The 19,667-nt window shown below is 40.8% G+C and overlaps 2 protein-coding genes and 1 long non-coding RNA gene across 5 annotated transcripts in view; 1 reads left to right on the top strand and 2 right to left on the bottom strand.

Moving 5' to 3' along the window:
• Nucleotides 1-759: 759 nt before the first annotated feature.
• Nucleotides 760-13,329, bottom strand: LOC137876272 (uncharacterized). 2 transcript variants are annotated; one of them, XR_011103438.1, is made up of 4 exons: nt 12,861-13,329; nt 11,104-11,189; nt 932-1,086; nt 760-853 (listed from the first exon to the last, which is right to left on the bottom strand). It is a non-coding gene; the product is annotated as an uncharacterized lncRNA (long non-coding RNA). The 2 variants fall into 2 exon arrangements; XR_011103437.1 differs by having other exon boundaries at nt 932-1,097.
• ccni2 (cyclin I family, member 2) lies at nt 12,133-14,619 on the top strand. The gene is made up of 5 exons (XM_068715702.1): nt 12,133-12,456; nt 13,190-13,346; nt 13,484-13,618; nt 14,018-14,092; nt 14,244-14,619. The coding sequence occupies exons 2-5, from the start codon at nt 13,233-13,235 to the stop codon at nt 14,391-14,393; spliced, it is 474 nt and encodes a 157-aa protein (XP_068571803.1). The 5' UTR covers nt 12,133-12,456; nt 13,190-13,232; the 3' UTR covers nt 14,394-14,619.
• Nucleotides 14,187-19,667, bottom strand: part of septin8a (septin 8a) — a 34,926-nt gene continuing 29,445 nt past the window's right edge. The window contains exon 10 of one of the 2 annotated variants that reach the window (XM_068715700.1): nt 14,187-18,619. In XM_068715700.1, the coding sequence (XP_068571801.1) occupies nt 18,454-18,619 (166 nt within the window). In that variant the 3' untranslated portion in view covers nt 14,187-18,453. Of the gene's footprint in view, nt 18,623-19,667 lie in introns of both variants that reach the window. The other variant, XM_068715699.1, reaches the window with a different exon arrangement.

A 19,667-nucleotide genomic window follows, 5' to 3' on the forward strand; every position in this document is an offset into this window, starting at 1 on the left:
GCACTGGCCAACATTGTATCACATCAAAAGTGTACGTGTGTGTGCATGAGCATGTATTTAGCAATGGGAACATACTTGTCTTTTCAGCCCACAGGTCCAAACCAAGGTTGTATCTCACAGGGTCCCTTGGCTTTATTGAGGAATGCTAATAACAGTATTACTCCGAACATGAGGCGCTTGGTCTTAAAATAAGCAAGGAAAAATGTAAAATGTCAAGGTACAATATTCTATTAGCAGTTATACTGACAGGCATGAGAAAATGTACGAGGATATCGACATTATAAATGCTTCTAATATTCTGTTCTTTTAATTCTGACAGTGTTTTAAATTAATGCTGGAATATAAAGTACTGTTTTTTTGGGAGGCGTTTGCAACCAGAAGACCAGTGTCCCAAAGTGTTGTTAGGTTTTTTTAAGTTACGTTACGAAGTAAGTGACGTTTCTGATGCGTTTTCCTTGATGTTGTTTCTTAAAATATTTTACTTAGTCTACATACTCATTTAAAGCCCAACCATGACGTGTTTCCTAAACCTAACTGCTGACGTCACCGTAGTTTTACCGCCTAAACATAACTGCAACAGTTTCACAGTAACAGGCTGAGGAAAATAATGTGCGAAAAGCCTAAAATGCATAATAATGACACGCGGAAATGACAGAAATGTTGTGCTATTTATATGCCCACTGTCACGGGGTGTAAGCCGAACAGAGGTGGACTCAAATGCTGGATTCAATAGTATGAAAAAGATTTATTTTTTTTCTTTTAGAGAAGTGGAACGAGATAGGAATGCTGGATCATGAGCCAGAGAAACGTTGGGGAAACCAGGAGAACGCAGGGGTCCGAACGACAGGTGCAACTGGATATGGAGAGATGGGTTAGTGTGGGCGTCCAAGTAGGGGAATGTTCCAGAGAGGGGAAACTGAGACTGTCTTACTGTGAGCTGGTGAAAACACAATTGGAGGGTGAGGCAGAGACTGACTGGCTGGAGGGTGTTTTCCAGTGTGGCAGCGGGTGAGCAGGCAGGTGGTGAGGCAGATCCAGGTAATGCTGAGACGTGGGAGAGATGCAACCGGAAGCCAGGGAATCAGACTGGAACGAGGCTGGAACGAGGAGACAGGTTAAAGACACAACAACAATTTCTTTGGTCAAAGAAAACTCGAGGGACAGGAGCTGGCCTGATTACCACGGGAATGGTAAAACGATCTAGCGAAGACTGGTGCTCCTGCTGCTCTTTAAGTAGGGTTCTTGATGGTGAATGAAGAACAGGTGTGACAGCAGGCAGCAGCCAGACTCCGCCCTGGTCTCCACGGAAACCTGCCTACCCAGCCTGAAACTTAGAAGACACACCTCCCAGCAAAGTCAGATCATGACACCCACATGAGATTGTTTATCTAATGCTTCTATAAAAAGTGTAATTAACAAGAAACAAGAAAGCAAAAATGCAAATAGTTTACTTAAACTCCTAAATCAAGAGAAAGGATGGCTGATATAAAGTCTATCAGCACCAGCTGATCCCCAGAGCGGCGAATAACAATATGTAACCACATGATACTATTAATGATTGTTTTACAAAAAGGTAGACAAAGGTTGGAGGTGGAGGCTGGCCTGTGCACCAATACCAACCAGCCTGGAAATAACCCTATTCAGTGAATAACAATGCTGTGTTTCTATAATTGAAAATTTAAAATAATAAAACATGGTCGGGGTTTGCACTAATTACACTATCTTTTTTAGAGAATTTGAACACGGTGAAGAGACTGAAATGGATAATAGCATCCTTAAAACTGACTTCAACATGATAATTAAATGTTGAGCCTTCATTTTGACATTTTGACACACACACAGTGTGTGTGTGTGTGTGTGTGTGTGTGTGTGTGTGTGTGTGTGTGTGTGTGTGTGTCATCATGCTCAGATCGTTGGGCGAGGCGTTATCTCACAGCTTAAAAACCTGTCCTCATTTAAAAACGGGATGAAAAACAATTATTTGAGCTGTTGGAGTAAATAAAGTAGAAAGGGCTCATGAGTTTAGATGCAAGTATTAGTGTGTGTGTGTGTGTGTGTGTGTGTGTGTGTGTGTGTGTGTGTGTGTGTGTGTGTGTGTGTGTGTGTGTATAACTTCATTAACGAGCACCTTCCAGGCAGGTTGCTCTGATGAGGACTGGTGCTCTCCTTTCCACAGAGATGAGAGATGATGGTGGCAGCCCAAAGTCTCATTATAAAGTGAGTCTAACAAACCAGCCGTTCATATGTCTCTCACTGCTTAATGCCTCTGAGGAGAAAAGCCTGAATTCCCCTGTAATTTTCATTCTGTGTCTTTCATGTGTTTTGCTTCCTCGGAACTGTGATGGTTGGTTTGTCTTGTTCCTCCTCCTCCGCCTCCTATATCCCTCCACCTACGCAATGGCCGCTCTGTGATGCAACCTCCCCCAGGTGACTTTTTTTCCAAGAAGTAATGACATGACCAACAGGTTGTCATGGTTATAAGATGTAGCAACAAGGCCTTTAGATGCTGTTCAATGTATTCTTTAAAATGCATGTTAGAGGATATTTGTGCATTGTGTTGTTTGTGAAGTAAATATTCCTTCAAAAACACCCACAGAGAGTAAAATGTTCACAGAATAGCACATCATGTATCTTTGGTGGGAGCACTTTACAATGTAATGAATGTATATGTGGCCCCAGCAGAAGAAATTCATTTCTCTAAACCAGTGTTTTCTCAAACTGTAGGTCAAGGCTACTCAAGAGGTCCAATGATGAATTGGAATGGTCACAACACAATCGAAGTGCTTCTCTCAAAAGCCTTGCTTTCTTTCTTGCTAAACGCTGGATACTTTCACATTTTCAGGCCTCTAAAACTCCTTCAAATAAAACAATCTGAAGTGGGAAAAAATGGTTCAACTGATCACAACAAAAGCAATGACATGTGAGAAGGAGTCACAAGTAAACACTGCTTTGTTCTCAGGGGTTACAAGCCAAAAGACTTTCAATAGGACGACTCTGCTGTTCTAAACTATATACACTAAAGTAAGACACAATGAGCAGTTTGCAATTTAGAAACAAGACTCTGGTAAACCATGAATGTTTGTACAAAATTGCATGGCAATCCATTCCATAGTTGTTGAAATATTTCAGTCAAGACCAAAGTGGTGGACAGACCGACGACCCGGACATTGCCAAGGCTAAAAAGTTCGGAAATTCTTCTTCCATAAACAGCTCCAAAAACTCTGAAGTCAATCAAGAAACCATATGTCAGGGCTATTAATGAGTGCAGACGACTCCTCGTAAAAAACGACGAGGCAACGCGAGCAGATGAGGAACAGTTGGAGAGGGTTATGGTGCGGCATGAAAAATAAGCAGCGGCAACTCCTCCTTCACCTTGGTGAAATTACTTTGATATTTCAACACGGAGATACTGCTGATTTCACAAAGGGAAATTATGCAGCAACTCAACAATGCAGCTTTCATATATGAACAGGTCATTTTGACCACATCATGCCATTGTTCAGTGTGGATTGTAAAACTGCTAATAATTCCAATAGTGGGAAGACTTTGCTCTATAATCTCCAGTGAACTCAGGATAATAGTAAAGAATCCCCTCGCAGGTATTACCACCATAATGATATGTACAATGGTGGACAATTAGCTGTGCAATAATGATTATTATACTCTGGGTGGTTTCAGCCAAGCAATCTGGTGCCATAAATCTTAATTTGTTTAATGCCCGAAGTAAACCCACACTCAATACTGATTAGGCCTAAATTTAATTCTTCACCCAAGGTGCAATACAACGGAGAAGTGATTTAAATGGAAATTTGCTTATTCCATCTTAAGCACTTGCATGATAATGCCGATTAGAATTTAATTTTAAAGTTAGGAGGTACCTTACAAAAAGGAACCAAATATTTGTTGATTTTACAATAGAATTATAAAATATGAGTTTAAGTGATCAGACAGAAAACTGAACCAAAATAAACTACTTTCACAGAACAAAATATTGACTCTTAAATCTAAGGCAAGGAAGAAGTATGCTTGATGCACTCGGGGAGTATTTTGAACAAGGTTACAATCGAAATCGAAAAGGTAAACATCCAAGAGCTTTACTCCAATTACTATATCAAGTACCAAGAGAGAGACAGCACAAACTAAACTCAATATCCACACTAAAATGAAAAGGTTTTTGCAGTATCGAGACGGTTTACGCAGGAGCTAGAAAGGCAAAAGGCGACACAAGAATCAGGGAACTCAAACTCAGAAAGACATTAAGTTCTCAGAAATTCCTAGGCGACCGCTGCTCTGCTTCCAAGATGATTTTATTATATAATATTTTCCTCTCCTTGTACTCAACAGAGCGCTTGTGCAGAGGATATTGAGAGCAGCACAGCTCCTGTGTAACCATACTGCCCCCTATTGATAAGAAAGACAACCACAGCATCACGCTTGGCGCTTCTCTGCCTGTTGCCAAAAGATAACCAGAACCCAGTCGATACCAGAGCAAACTGCACTCTGTCACAGTATATTTCGTAAAGTGTCACCTATCCAATATTTTCCTCCCAGAAAAGAAAATGTGACATTCGCTCCACTCGTAGAAGAGGCAGAAGATGAGCGCTCATGAGAGGGAATAAGAGTGAAGACCGGCAAATATATGCAAGGTCATGCAGAGATCTCACGCTACAGTGAATAAGTAGTTTAACATGAAACTACTGTCAACCGTATTGTAATTGGTTTTGTTGTGTAAGGATGATTTAGGAGTTTGGTTTTAAGTGTTTACAGCAAGGGAACCACTATCTCCAATGATCACTCAAGATATTTTGCATGACATTTTGTATTTTTGCTGAAATGAAGAAAAATCCAAATAGATAAACCAGCATATCTACAATGGAAGCACCTGTACCATTTCTGATTTTATATAATTGAAAAATGTGTTATTTTCGCTCTTTTATTTCGTTTTCTTGTGAGCAGTGATAAAAAACAACGATCATCAGAGAAAGAGCAGAAATCCCCTCCAATGACTTGCTTATTTTATGCTGAGATTCAAATTTGTTTTAAGTCCTTGGATTTAATAAGACATGAGGATTGGTGATGTAACCTCCGTCTGTTTTTATCTCCATCCATTATGCCGCATCAGACACACCGACAGTACAAAGTAATAGGACAACCTGCCACTTTTCCATTAAACGGACCATGAAATTGATTGAGCCGGCCTCAACGTTATTATCTCGATGTTTTCCACCTTCTGCGTACAACCTTTAATAATGACATGAAGGCGGGGGAACAGGAACACCGGGTTTTTGTATTATTCAGACACACATTGAGATGATGGTCAAGCTACGGGCAGCTCTCTTCTGCTCCCACTTCTTCCTTTCTTCTCTAACCCTATCGATATGAAGTCTCCCCCCTGTGGAAATTCTCCACTCAAGCTTTATACGGCGGTCAGGGGTGAGATCTGACATCTGAGAGTCCACCACAGTGGGGTGCTTCACAGGAAGAGAAAAGAAAAGATGGAATTCTTTTTTTTTTTATGACCAGCAATGGGTGGATAGTTCACGACTTCATATCACAGGGAAGACGAATAAAAGGAAGAGCAAAACATGACAGGGGTTAAGGGAAGCTAGTGAATGGTCAGCACCTGTCTTAACGTCTATGATCTGGCCTCTGTCTCCCTCCAGTGGTAGCAGGGTAGATCAAACAATCTTTCAACATATTAATGTTTACCATCATGTCAGCTGGCAGGAAGTAAGTAAGTAAGACTATCCGGCTCTAATGATTCCAGAAGCCTTTTGATGCCCAACTTCCTGTCGCTCCTCCTGTATCTGCACTAAGAGGGGTCGATGGATAAGTGCAGAATACACAGTCAGGTGTGTCGGCTGGGAAACATCTGCTAATCTGCTTAAATGGTTTTACTGTATTTGTACAGAGGATGCTTATAGCTGAGCAGGAAGGCTAAATATGTAAAATATTAATCTGTCTTGTTGCAATAGAAGTCACAGACATCGGCAGTGTAAGGCTGCCGTTTGTTAAGTTTTGGCAGTGTATTTGATTTTAGTGTTGAAATAATGAATCATCGGTTGATGAACCAACTAAATCAAATTGTAATCATCCAGTAATCAAAAAAACATTTAAAATGCCAAATATGTTCACGACATGCTTATCAAATGTGTGAAATATTTGACTTTTCTTTGCTTTTTGGACTCAAAATGAGCAACTTGACATGGTCACCGTGGGCTAAAGGACATTTTTCTGACATTTTATGTACTAGATGATCAATTGATTGAATTTGATTTAGCAAATGTCATCAGAGTTATACGTTAACATAATCGTTAGTTGCAAACCTAATTGATTTTGTCTGATGACATACTCATTTTGACAAAGCAAGTGAACAAGGGATAAATTACCCCGGACTTGGAATGAGCCTGTAAATCGCTGCAAAATACAACAGATAAAAGTACAACTTCCTTCAGAAACATTCATTTTACAGACGTTACAGAAGGGGGGAGCACTGCCCTTATACATGCAATTAAATGTTTTAGAAAATGATGTTTGCATAAGTTTATTCCAGATGAGATTGTAATGTGCAGGGGACATGTGTACCAGGCACAAAAGATGACTTTTCAGAGCTTTGTCCTTTGTCCTTTTAGCACGATTATAGAGTATGGTGACAGTGGAGACAGGAAATCACCATGACTAATAATCTGCCTGCATGCCTGAAACTGGAGTCTACATGCTAGTGGATCTATAAGGCTGTACATTTAGACACAACAGGGCTTTTAGCTAAATGCTAAATTAAGCCTGCTAACATGCTCACAATGACAATGCTGACACGCTAATGTTTAGCAGGTGTAATGTTTATTGTGTGTTCACCATCTTAGTTAAGCATGTTAGCATGCTAACATTTGCTGATTTGCAGTAAACATAATCCCTGCGTTCCAAATTGCATACTTGCATGCATTGCATCTGCCCTTACACAGTGTGTATCCTACTGTTGCATGCAGTATGCATTCAATTGTGACATACTACTTCCTCATAACATTCAAGGCTATTGAATGAAGGCTGGGACACAGTGTTGAGCTGTGCGGTGTGGCACATGTGCAGTGTAACAGGAGCTGCGAGGATGGAGGGTTACTGCAGACGGCACTAGAAATAAAGGGATGCTCTTTGGTTGCACTCCGCCTGACAGAACTTTTCTAAGTTTGCACCTTCCGGGCAAGATTTTACTGTGCATGTGTTGTATCCCAATGAAATGAAGCGTGACATCTTCCCTTTTATATCTCCTTGATAACATGGCACCTTGAGCTTTGGTCCTCCTGCTCATACATTTGCTGAGCAGAGGATTATGGGTCACAATAGCCAGAAAAGCATGCTGGCTTGCATACTGCAGAATGCAACCAGATGCAGTAGGACATCCTGGTATTTTTGGAATATTAAATGTATTTTTGCATTTTAAATACTATGTATTGGGACATACTTAATCTAAATAGTATGGTAGTATGGGTATAGGAACACACAGAATGTACACCTGAGGCTGATGTCTCATGTGATCATAAATCAAAATATTGGACCACTAAATGGATCACTAAAGTTAATACGATTCATCCAGGGGGACATGAATGTGTGTACCAAAATGTCATGGTAATCCATCCATGTTCATAATCCTCTGGAGATCATGAATATCTGGAGAAATTTCATGGCAAACCATCCAATTGTTCTGTCCGGACCAAAGTGGTGGACAGACCTATACACGGCTGAAAATACAAAATTTATCAGATTTCTTTTTAATAGATTTGGTCCACTGACAATGGGACATACTGTACCATGTTCTAAGAGCACATCCGACAGCATTTTAATCTGAAGATTGTGATCCAAGAACATGGTGTGAACATTTCTTCTTCTCTGTTATCTACAGCTATCTGTACATTATGTTCAAACAGTGAATTCCTGAAAATCTGTACGCACGTTTAGTTAAGCCAATGCAGAGACGACAGCGCTCGAGATGGGCCTCATAAGATAAAAAGAAAAGAAAAAACATTTCACTTTGGTTCGACAGGCAGTGATCAAAGTCAGAGATCAGATGTGACTTACGGAACATAATGTGCTCAGCCAAGTGCACTAAGCTTTCCTGACAGGACAAAGTTGGTTCAGGGTTGACATTGATTTACGGTGTGGTGCTGAGCATTCTTTGGCTAAAGGGGTAGAGAGGAAGCACAGGGGGTCTGCAGACACATTGTAAGTTCTTGTTAAACTGATCAGAGCAGACTGTGTTCAAACCGTCACTGAGATAACAAACTAAACATGTAAAGTCTCCTTCTCTGTTTCATACTTAGGATCCAAGAAGCTGAAGGCAGTGTTCCCCCGAGGCTCTGTGAGTGTTTTCATGTCTTGTACAAGCAGTCCGGCTTGGCTCCCTTGTGAATATAGGCTACTGTCGCACTATATATATATATATGATTATATATAATATATTGTTCATGCTTAATGATTCATCTTTTAAAATTCACATGTAGATTTTCTGTCTGGATTTTTATTATTACCATTTCAATAAGACAATATGTGCTAAACGCAATATATATGCAGCATGTTGTCTCTTTGGAAGAGATGTTGTCTCTTTGTTTGCTGCTTTTCCTGCGAGGCAACAGACATGTATACCATATTATATATATATATATATATATATATATATATATATATATATATATATATAATTATGGCTTCAACTGACAATTGATTCATGTTCAACCAACTTCATTTATTTCCAATATTTAGTTAATCAATCATTTATATGTTAAATGTTGAAAATAAAATAATTTGAAATAATGTCAACGTTTGAATCACGTGTTACCAGGGGCTAAATTGTCTTACTTTATCAAACAAGGAGCCAAGAAAAGCCCCACAAGTATTCATTTTAAAGTAAGAAAAAGATCAATTTAAGCAATTTGAAGATGTGTCCAGCAGGTATTTGATAATTTTAACTTGATAAATACCAAACAAGATTAATTAACAAACTTAAAATTGGACCAAAATTAAATCAAAAGCTAAAATCAAGGTCCAGATATTTTTATTAAATGTATTTTATCAAATATTTAATCATATTGTATTATTGTTAATTGTGAATTATACAATGTAGGATTGGTTAGCTCTGTCACCAGACCAGTTTTGATTCTGATTTGAATTATTTATGGTTTTACGGAAACACAAGACGTTAAAGGGACTCTATGCGAGTTTTGAATTTGGCACCTTTGAACTGTTAAACACTTAAGACAGATGTGCAGAATGTACAAGTCAGTTTTTCTTATTGTCAACAAATCCATCATCAAAAGTTGGACTTGTTTTAAAAATGTACCTCTTCAGTGTAAACAAATGGGCTTGAGTAGGAAAGTATTGAGTAGACTGGTCTGTTTATGGGATTTGTTGACAACAAGAAGAAGATAGAATATCGTCAGCCTTATCCTGTTTTTGACAGGTACGTTTGTTAGCTTGAAAAAAGTTTCTTAACTTGAAACACAAAAACAAAATAACATATTGGTAAATGTTTTGTTTTTTTCCTCTAAGCGCTGTATAATGACATTAGTGTGTTCTGGGAATTACAAGTATTTCCGTCTTATACAGAACTAACGTGAAAACCACCTGACAGATGCTTATGTTGCTTCTGTGTACCAAGCGGGAGTGGCAAAACACTCATAACCACGAATATCAACAGTTTTCTGCGCCTGAGAGTGATGGAATGTAAACACACACACATAACTGTGCAAACACGTAAAACGTCCGATCAGCATTAGCAGTTGAGGACAGGGGGATAAGAAGAAGGACAGACTTACTGTATGTGTGCGTTCAAGCCTCAGAATATGTGAGAATAACCTCTTGGTATGAAAATAAAAATCTGACTTGTATTCTCAAGCACTCAGAGCCCAGAGCAAACAAGATGTAAAAGTCAAAACACAACCTGACTCGATTCAGGACGCAACCACTGTGTTCCCACTTGTTATACTCTGTCAACATGCAGATATGCTGCACGCTGTGACCGTCTCTCTTTATCTGCATTCCAGTCGTGACCTCGGCTCAGACACACTGGTGAACTTTGTTTTTTATCAGTCAACTGTTCGAGGCGACAGAGTGGAAAACAAAAACTTTCCTCCCTTTAACGTCTGTTGGCGTTCGGTAAAGTTTGTTGACTCTATATTTGGACAGAGAATTTCTGGTGCTTCTGAAAGTTGGGTCTGACATTTACTGACAGCGCAGAGGCAGAAACAATATTTGTGATATAACGTGTGTACCTCTGCACAGCGGGCAGTTTGTACACCAAGCTGTCTGATCCTTAAAGCTTAGTCAGTATAAAGTGGCATGAGGCAATCTATTACCTACTGCTGACCTCCATCTGGGACAAACTAGAACAGCAGGCATGTCTCTGGCACAGCTTAATGACCCATAATGGACATAAATAATACATTCAGATTTCAACAATGAGTAAGATAGTAAGTCAACAATGAATAAAACTGACAGAACACAATTAAAAGTGTTTTTGGCCATGAATTACTTTAACCGAGTGTACTTCAAACAGATGTTGGGGAGCAAAGAGGAAAGCAAGCTACTGCACATAAAAAGAAATGTCATTGAGCAATGCTGAGAATGCAACATTCTCCAGTGTTGAAATGTCAGTCCTGGCATTTGTGTTGTTATTTTGATGATGGAGAAAGTTGGGGGTTAACTTTAATTACCAGTGGCATTCAATTTGTGACATCAAAAACAGGTAAAAAAAAAAACGGTGTAGGTCGGGACTGTATTGGAAAAAATCAATGTCAAGTATTCCTTTTCTTCTTAGTTAAGGCAGAAAAAAAGAGAGAGAGTGAAAGTAAAAGAGAACACATAGAAAGTATAAACAAAGCTAGTGTACATGTACTCCAGGTACCCACTTCAGTGGAAGTACATTGTTGAACACCTTAAAGCCTTACATTTGCAGAAACTACTTTAACTCCTTCATGCTGTACTACATGATTTCTGCATTAATGCCACCCATGTATTATCCGATGTACAAGTACATACATTGACAACCATAGTTAAGCGTTAAAAGAATGAATTCATCATAACCTGTTATTACAGCATTGGAATAAGACATACCTGTAGGTGGTTCAGGTGCATCTGGTTTTGGTTCTTTTGATAGCAGGGTTGGTCGGCCAGTTGTTTAGTCTCTCTTTCGGGCAAAGCTGAAATGATTAGTGGATTAATCGGTTACTCGATCGGCAGAAAATTAATCGTCAACAATTTTGATAATCAATTAATGGTGTGAGTATTAATTGAATAAACATTTGCTGGTTCCAGCATTTTGTCATTTTGTCTTCTATGATAGTAAACTGACCACTTTGGGGTTTGGACTGTTATTCAAACAAAACAAGACATTCTAAGAAATCTCTCTCTTGGAATTTGTGGCTATCCATATTTTCTGACATTTTATAGACCGAACGATTAATCACAAATTAATCTGCAGATTAATAGCGATTGACCACAACCCCCTTCCTGTTTCTCAGAGTGTCTGTGCATTGTGTCCACAAACCAAACACTAATCCCGAGAGATTACTCCTACAGAATTGCCTGTGCTTTCCATCCTACTACGACTAGACAGAATGTCTGCAGTGAGAACAGCCTGAAAGTCAAAATCAAAGACAACCACAGACAAGGCTGCAGGACCTGTAACATGAAAGTCTTTCAAAGCAGCTGTTGAACAAATGAGGTGTCAAACAAGAACTAGATTCCTGAAATGATCTATTTCAAGATCAGATATCTTTGCAATGATAGGAGGGGGGGGGGGGGGGGTAATAGCCTGATTCAAATTCCCTGTAGAAGTAATTAATTCATAACAATGAGAGAGGAGCAATCATCTTGCAGCAGAGACAGAGCTGAGCTGCTGTTGGAGTCTGGAGTCCTGCAGTCTGGCTCTCAGCAGGATTCATTCACAAGAGGAGGATGAACCCAGAGTTATAGTTCAGCACCCGAACAACAAATACACTCTCCAGTCACCCACTATAGAAATCTTCCATTTCCAGTGAAAGCTCGACCATTTTGTGAGAGGGGTCCCGTATGTCTGACCCACTAACACATTTCTGTTTAATAGACGGAGTGACGTCACGGCGGGGCGGAGTCACGCGCGTTCAAAACACAGCTTGCCCTCAATCCTCCCTGATTTTTTTTTTGTTGCTTCCTGCCTTTTTTGTTTTGCGCTTATTTTCGCCCCTGCTACAGTTATTAGAAGTACTTCGCGCTTTAACGTCCTTTATTTGATTTGCTCTAATTGTATAATGCGGCTGTTTTCCGTATATTCACCCCAAAACGAGCTTTTTTCGGGATTGTATTCTCTAACAGTAGCCTACTGTTTGCTCGTGTGTTGCTTTCGGTAAATATGGACTAGTGGAAAAATAAAAAACCGTATAAATGCACCTGCCGTCAAAGGGATATCCCGCATTTGCAATCGAAGAGGTAAGACTGCTTCAGCAAAGAAAGAAACAAAAGAGAGAGAGAGAAGTGTTTTTGACTGCAGCATCAACTGTGCAAGAGGCTGCAGCAGCTGCAGCTCATTACTGTCCCGCCTGGGTCCTGTAGCCTGTGTGTAGCATTTCACGCATAGCAGACTCGAATAAAGTCTCACGCACCAGTCATTTTAAACGCTTAGCAGTAAAACTGCGCTGCACAGCCTGAACAAAAATGGCGATGTTGTTCAGCAAACTGAGCGATTTCCTGCTGCATTCTTGGCTCTTTCAGCAGAGCGGCTGGTCTGTTTACCGGATTATACCAACTGTCGGCCGAAAGACGTCTGAAATTTAAAGGAGCTGTTCAAGTTTCTGTCAGCAACGTATTTATTTTAAAATCCTTCTAAGTCTTACCTCTGATTGGTATTTACCTCTCCATAAACGGGACGTGATAGGCTACTTTGTATCCTCATCAAAGCTTTCAAATGAAAATGAATGTAAAACTGTATTGTGTGTGTGTGTGTGTGTGTGTGTGTGTGTGTGTGTGTGTGTGTGTGTGTGTGTGTGTGTGTGTGTGTGTCCGTCCGTCCGTCCGTCTATATCAGCTGAAGGAGTAGGTTGTTATTGTCAGACCTCTGAGTGAATCTAACTGTATATGAAGGCTGTGTGCATATCTTAATAGGTGATTAAGGTAAGTTTTGTCTCCAGTGTAATCTCTTCATCTGTTGCCTCCTCTTCCTCAGGTGTGTGTGCCCTGGGTGCAGCCTGGCCTGTGCTGTGGAGGCGATGAAGAACCCAGGAGCAGTGGAGAGCCGTCGGTTGGTCGGCCTGCTGGAGGCCGCCCTGGTCCGGGAGAGTCGCCTCTGGAAGGTACCCGTCTTCAAGAACGGATGCATCCAGGTGAGACGAGTTGGCTGTGGATTTCCAGCTTGTTTATAGACTAATCCAAAATACAGATGCGTATTTGCATGTAAAAAAGCATATACATTCTAATATTTATTTGTATTAACCAGTGGTTGTCTCCTGTGACCGCTCAGGGTGCGGACATCTCTTCATCCCAACACCAAGAAATGATCGTTTGGCTTGGAGAGATGAACCGGCTGTTCCATTTCTGTCCAGAGACCTTTGCACTGGGCGTCTGTGTCCTCAACCGACTGCTGTCCACTGTCAAGGTACAACATATGACTTCCAACCTTTTTTTTATCCGCAGCAACATTTGTCCAAGATCCAAAATGTACTCGTTCAGACCCTAGATAATGAATTCTTTATTGCTTCAATTTACCCGTAAGCCAATGGTTCGCGTCTGTGTTCAATGAAAGGAACACTTTGAATCTGTATTTTGACATCAAATTGACCTCCTGAAAAGAGCTGTGCGGCGAATCATGAATAATTGTATCTTTACTTGCAAATTGGACTGTATAAAGTGTAATTCAATTTAGTTTGACTCGGAACATTGCACTCGAAAATCCAAACCTCTCTGACCTTTTTAACAGCAATGTACAACATGCAGCTTTTATTTCTTCTCTGTTTCTGGTTCTTAAGAATCAAATGATGTCTCTTTCTTTTCATAGGCCCAACCAAAATACCTGAAATGCATAGCTTTTACCTCATTGGTCCTGGCTGCCAAAATCAATGAGGAAGATGAGGTAGGATATTCCTTAAGGATACAAAAAAAACATGTCTGATAACAACAATAAAAGCTGTAAAACAAATAAATGAATAAAAAAGCACTCACATCAATGCTATTTCAAAACGATACGTTTATTTGTTCCCTTTGTTGGTGTCTGTTTAAAACAGGTAATAGGTTCTGTTCAGGACCTGGTTGTGCAGAGCGGATGCAACTTTTCAACAGCGGAGATTCTTCGCATGGAGAGGATCATTCTGGACAAGCTGAACTGGGACTTGTACATCGCAACGCCAGTCGACTTCATTCACATAGTAAGTTAGCAGATAGACGGGCAAACGTCCCTGGTTTTAGCTGGACCTGAGCCGTCAAGAGCATCTCATAGTGAGCTGGCTGGACTTTAAAATGCTTTGTCAGTTCAGGTCCTGGTCTTGCCCATAAACACAGCAGTACAAAAGCACACATGACACCATCATGCTCGCTTCAAGATTGTGTTTTACAAATCATCACAACCCCCAGCCCTCTCAGTAAAGAATTGGTCCTAGTAGAGATTGTGCATTTTTTTTTTTTTCTTTGATTTGACTCATTGTGCCGATCATTATTATTTTATCATTATAAACTCCATTCAGTCATGGTTGGAGTGTGTCCTTCCCTTTTTTAATCATCACCAATTCATTCTAATGCAAGTAATAAAAACATAGTCTAATTAGATGACGTTTGATTTGGTTTTCCAATGCATCAGAATAAAATTGGTTAACATAATAATCTAATGCTGCCTGACCTCAGCTATAAAACAGACATTGTTTTAAAGATCAAGTCTAACAGATTGATAATCGCCTTGCTTTAAATAACTGCTAACCCTAAGAATCACTGCTTTAGTGTCACATTATTGTTTAAATGCCAAGTCAGCCAACTGCTGTACTGGACAAACCAAAGTTACAGTGTAACACAGGCCAATTAGCCAAATCCTGTGTGTGTGTGTGTGTGTGTGTGTGTGTGTGTGTGGGGGGGGGCAAAAAGCAACAGAGACACATTTCAGCACGAGATCTGAATAGAGTCGTATATGTTCCACTTATGACTGCAAGCTGCTAGCAAAATAACAGGCGTGTTGCATACCAGGCCAAGGCACTTCTGACTGACTCTTTCCTGCAGCCACTACGGTGGAGACCCAAACCCTGCTGAACCAGAGGGGCTGTGGAGATACAAGATCCTTTTTTTTTTTTTTTTTTCTTCTTTTTCTTTTTTTAATTAATGCTATCAGACCTCACGAGACCGAACAGAAACACAGACGATTTGGGTCGTTAGCGGATCTATAACATGCTGTGAATTGTTGACTGTTTCTTACGTCGTCGTTAAAAAAAAAAAAATCCCATGCTGTGTCTATGGCACAATATTGTTTAACAGCTTGGATCTGTTCACAGTAGTTTAATTATTAAACGCTCACAAATCACTGACTGAGGCAGTAACCACCGACTGAACTGTCAACAAACACACACACACACACAACATCATTTAGGTCCCTGCATGCTGTTGGGCCCAGGGCTGTATTCACAAGGCGTTTCACTTTACGTCATCCAACGCGTAATGATTTAAAGATCACCAACTGTACGGCCAAGGAAACGGTTCACTACTACTGGGTGATATTCAATATCGTCATATATCACTATTCTGGCAAAATGTGTTTAGTGCATTGAACTTAACATGTCAAACAAAACTTCATCTAACTGTGAGTGAGGAGGGGAAAACGGGTTGTAGGCCAGCAGTTGGATGCTTTATGAATACAGCCCGTGATTTTCTTGACAGAAACAGTTTCACACACACTGTATTGATTCACACTATTCAAAGGATTTCTATTGGGACGACTTCCTTAGTTTTAGGGACACCATAATTCCTGATACATCTGTTTAGTGTGATTTTTAGAAGATTGATTACTTGCTTATTGTGCATTCTGTGGGTCACTAACTTCGTCCCGGACCAAAGGACAAATAAACAGCCGTGTTACCTTTGTAAAAATTTTAATTCGGAGAGGACTGATACGTTTTCTTAAAGCCACAAACCATAAACTGTCACTAAAAAGTAGAGATGCACCGATCCGATATCAATATCTGTATCGGTCCCGATATAGGGAAAAAATTCTAGATCGGGTATCGGTGACAATGTGACCGATCCATAAAGGCAAATCTATTCAGTCCAATTATATGCGTTGTGCTCTGCGTAACGTCATGCGCTAGCGAACTGGCCGCATAGATTGTTTTCAAAATGGAGCTAGCTAAAGGATCAGCCATCTGGAACCGGGCAGCCGCTCTCAGTTGTCGGGGATAAGGGATTCCGGCTGCTAGTTAACCACCTGGAACTACGCTACGACATGGTAAGCCGAAAATATTTGTCGGAGACGGCGCTACCTGAACTGCACGGTAAAGTGTGCAAACACATATTGAAGGAGATAAAAGATGTCAAATCGATAAGTTTCACGACAGACATCTGGAGCTCCGACGTTTCCCCTGTGTCACTTTTAAGTTTAACAGCACACTGGCTGGATGAAACTTTTGTGCCACACAGTGCAATATTAAATGCAACAAACTTTCGTGGGTCGCACACCAGCGAAGCGATAGCAGCTAGCCTGAAGGAAATGTTTGACAAGTGGCAAATTCCGTTGAGCAAAATCCACGTGATTCTGAGGGACAACGCCAGCAACATGAGAAAAGCGATGGACAACCTGGGGGCGCGTAGCGTCGGCTGCGTTTTTTAAATCGATTCAGCACTGTTTTTCTCTATTAGATCGGTATCAGATCGGTATCGGCCGATACTAAACCTCAGATATCTGTATCGATATCGGAAGTGAAAAACGTGGATCGGTGCATCCCTACTAAAAAGCGGTTTGGCACATTTTGGACTGATTCAGTGTCTTCTGCAAAACAAAAAATGTCACTTTCCTGTAATGTGGATCTGACTGATAATTAGTATTATAGGTTTACAGCGTGTTGTTGTATATTGCTGTCCTAGCACTTCACTTTAGGTATTACAAAAAATCCAAGACTTTTAAAAACAAAGAGACATAATATATTGATAAAAACTATAATAAAATAAAGACTTTCTCTTTATACTATTCAAATAAATATTTTTCCAATAAATACTTTTGAACAATTCTGTATCTCACAATTACATTCCCCCCTGCCCTGAAGAAATTACTCTGCGTTCCCTTTGCTAAATAAAGTGTTATTAATTGTCTATAAAACAGCAATCAATAAAATCTATTATTAATTAGTCACAGACTCTCCACCATGACACTTTGATATGAATAAATAAGAGGATTTACAGCGATGCTTTGTCTTTGCCTTCATGCTTCAGTAAAGGCAGAATCAGCTATGTGACACTCAAGGAACATTGTTTAGATTTGACAGTCCTGAAAGATTTGTTTGCTACATCACCCTGAATTCCCACCGTTTCCAATAATGGAGTGAAGAAAGAACTTGAGGAGGAAGGACTTATTTTTTTTAAGTTTACTTTTAAGACTTCGAGGGATTACTGTTGGACTTTTGCATCACATAGCTGAAGCTACCTCTGGTGAATCCCCCTTTTCTTTAAAACCCCCATGGCTTATTTTTGCTACAGAGTAAGAGACAAACTAAAGCGAGTCAGCTGAACACACCATGAATGAAGGAAACACAAAGACATGATTGTAACAAAGAAACATTAGAAGAACGCGTTGATATTTCTGCGATTTTCTTCCGTTTTATCTTCTGAGAGTATGAAGAAATGGACTAAAACTCAAAGCGTCCTAACATGGCGCCCCCTATCAGGTTGTGATTCACAGTTCCTGCCTACACATGGGAACACAGAAAAGCACTGCGCGTACGATACGAACAAGGTCACTATGATTCCTTTAGGCAAACGGGTGGGTCTTCGTTAGTAAAAACCTGATGGTGAGATTCTCTATCTGCTCAAAGTGTCCTCCTGCACAGAGCTGCAGGTTTGCTAACCGTAGCTTTGAATGCAGATCTGAACACTGGAGAAGAGTAGAGAGTCCCACTCTGCAAAGGGACAGTGACCCGGGTGGATGAGAATGACGGTTGGGTCAAAGGAATGAAAGATGCGTTGACCTGTTTTTGTCAGATATGCAAGGTTTGACGTTAAATGCACTGGTATATGTGATATGCAGTGGTAGAGGTAAAGGGTGAGCGATGGCTGGATGGACGATGAGACAACAATGACATCATTACGCTAACGTTTCGGTCTCCTTCCGCTTCCCCTCCCGTCTCCGGTCTAGTTCCACGCCCTGCTCGTCTCCGGCCACCCTCGCCTCATTCCGTCCATCGGGCTCGGCTCCGGCGTCGGCTGGGACTCGGCGGCAGAACCCGGCGCGCTTCCCACCGGGCCGGAGCATCAGAAGAGGCCCGCGGGCTTCCAGGCGGCGTTGTGGACCAGGCAGGTGCAGCACTGTATGGCCTGCCACCAGCTTTGGCAGTTCAAGGGTTCCACGTTGGCCTTGGCCATCATCACTTTGGAGCTGGAGGCGCTCACGGCCGACTGGTTCTCCGTCTTCACCGACCTGCTGAAGAAAGCACAGGTAAGAGAGGTGCACCATTCTGCGTGATTATGCTTTGAGTGAAGGGAGTGGGACATATGTTTACTTGTCTAGAGCTGATTTTAGCTTTCTACTAATAGAGTGGAATCTAAATATATGTTGGTTAATAAACAAGAAATTGCAGTACTATGCGTTACATAGTTTGAGCACTGACAGGGGTATTATGGGTATTTTCTTATCTGTAAAATATTGATAATATCCAGTACATTTTGTGATGAATGACTGCACAACCTAGAACTATTAGTAAATCCATAATGTATCACTGTGTTTTGATAAATTGAAGCTAGAAGGGTTGAATAAAGGAGTTAAGCTCTCCTGACTGCCAGTTAATTCAATCATACGTTAGACTTTTATCTTTCAGATGTCCCGCACTATTTTTTTAAGACCCCTTGCACCGTTTTTCCTTTTCTTCCTCTTCACAGTGGTGGGTGTTTTGGATGAAAAGGCACATATTGGCACTTTCAGGTCATCAAAATATGCTCCGGTCTGCAAAAATCTGATACACATCAATCCGGTTAAAGTCAATCATTAGTTGTGACCACACTGAGGAAACTAAGGGAAGGAATGGATATTTTAGTGAACTTTGACACAAAAATGTACAACTTTTAAAAGCACAAACCTGCACTTAAAGCACTTACACCCTTTTTTTGAATGTCAGTGAAGGCTTTCACGGTTGACCACAGTGATCATCTGAGAAATGATATTTAATAATCCCTTCTGAAAGACTGTGAATCCAGGTCCAGCTCGGAGGACTTGACGCTGCAGCTCTGTGACATCTTTGCTCTTCCAGGTTGACAGCAGCGATTTCATCCACTGCAAAGAAATGGTGGACGAATACCTCCAAAGCCTCGAGTTCTCCCTGCCGGCCAACGCCGTTTACATCTTCGACAGCGCCCAGATCCAGGACGAGGAGCGAGCCTGGAGCCCCACGCAGCGCCACAGCAGGGGGCGGAGCGGCGGACCGCAGGGGGACTCTGATGAATATTACGATGGTTTTAGGTGTTTGTATAAC

This window comes from Cebidichthys violaceus, unplaced genomic scaffold (genome assembly GCF_023349555.1).
Source record: "Cebidichthys violaceus isolate CVI_PGR_0920_01 unplaced genomic scaffold, fCebVio1.0.p SCAF_20, whole genome shotgun sequence".
Taxonomy (NCBI): Eukaryota; Metazoa; Chordata; class Actinopteri; order Perciformes; family Stichaeidae; genus Cebidichthys; species Cebidichthys violaceus.

What these genes read in the sequence shown, in the direction of transcription:
- ccni2 (XM_068715702.1), top strand. Translation starts at nt 13,233, where the DNA reads ATGAAGAACCCAGGAGCAGTGGAGAGCCGTCGGTTGGTCGGCCTGCTG. An exon ending in TCAAGAACGGATGCATCCAG is followed by an intron (nt 13,347 to 13,483) that starts GTGAGACGAGTT and finishes GTGACCGCTCAG; the next exon opens with GGTGCGGACATCTCTTCATC. An exon ending in GACTGCTGTCCACTGTCAAG is followed by an intron (nt 13,619 to 14,017) that starts GTACAACATATG and finishes TTCTTTTCATAG; the next exon opens with GCCCAACCAAAATACCTGAA.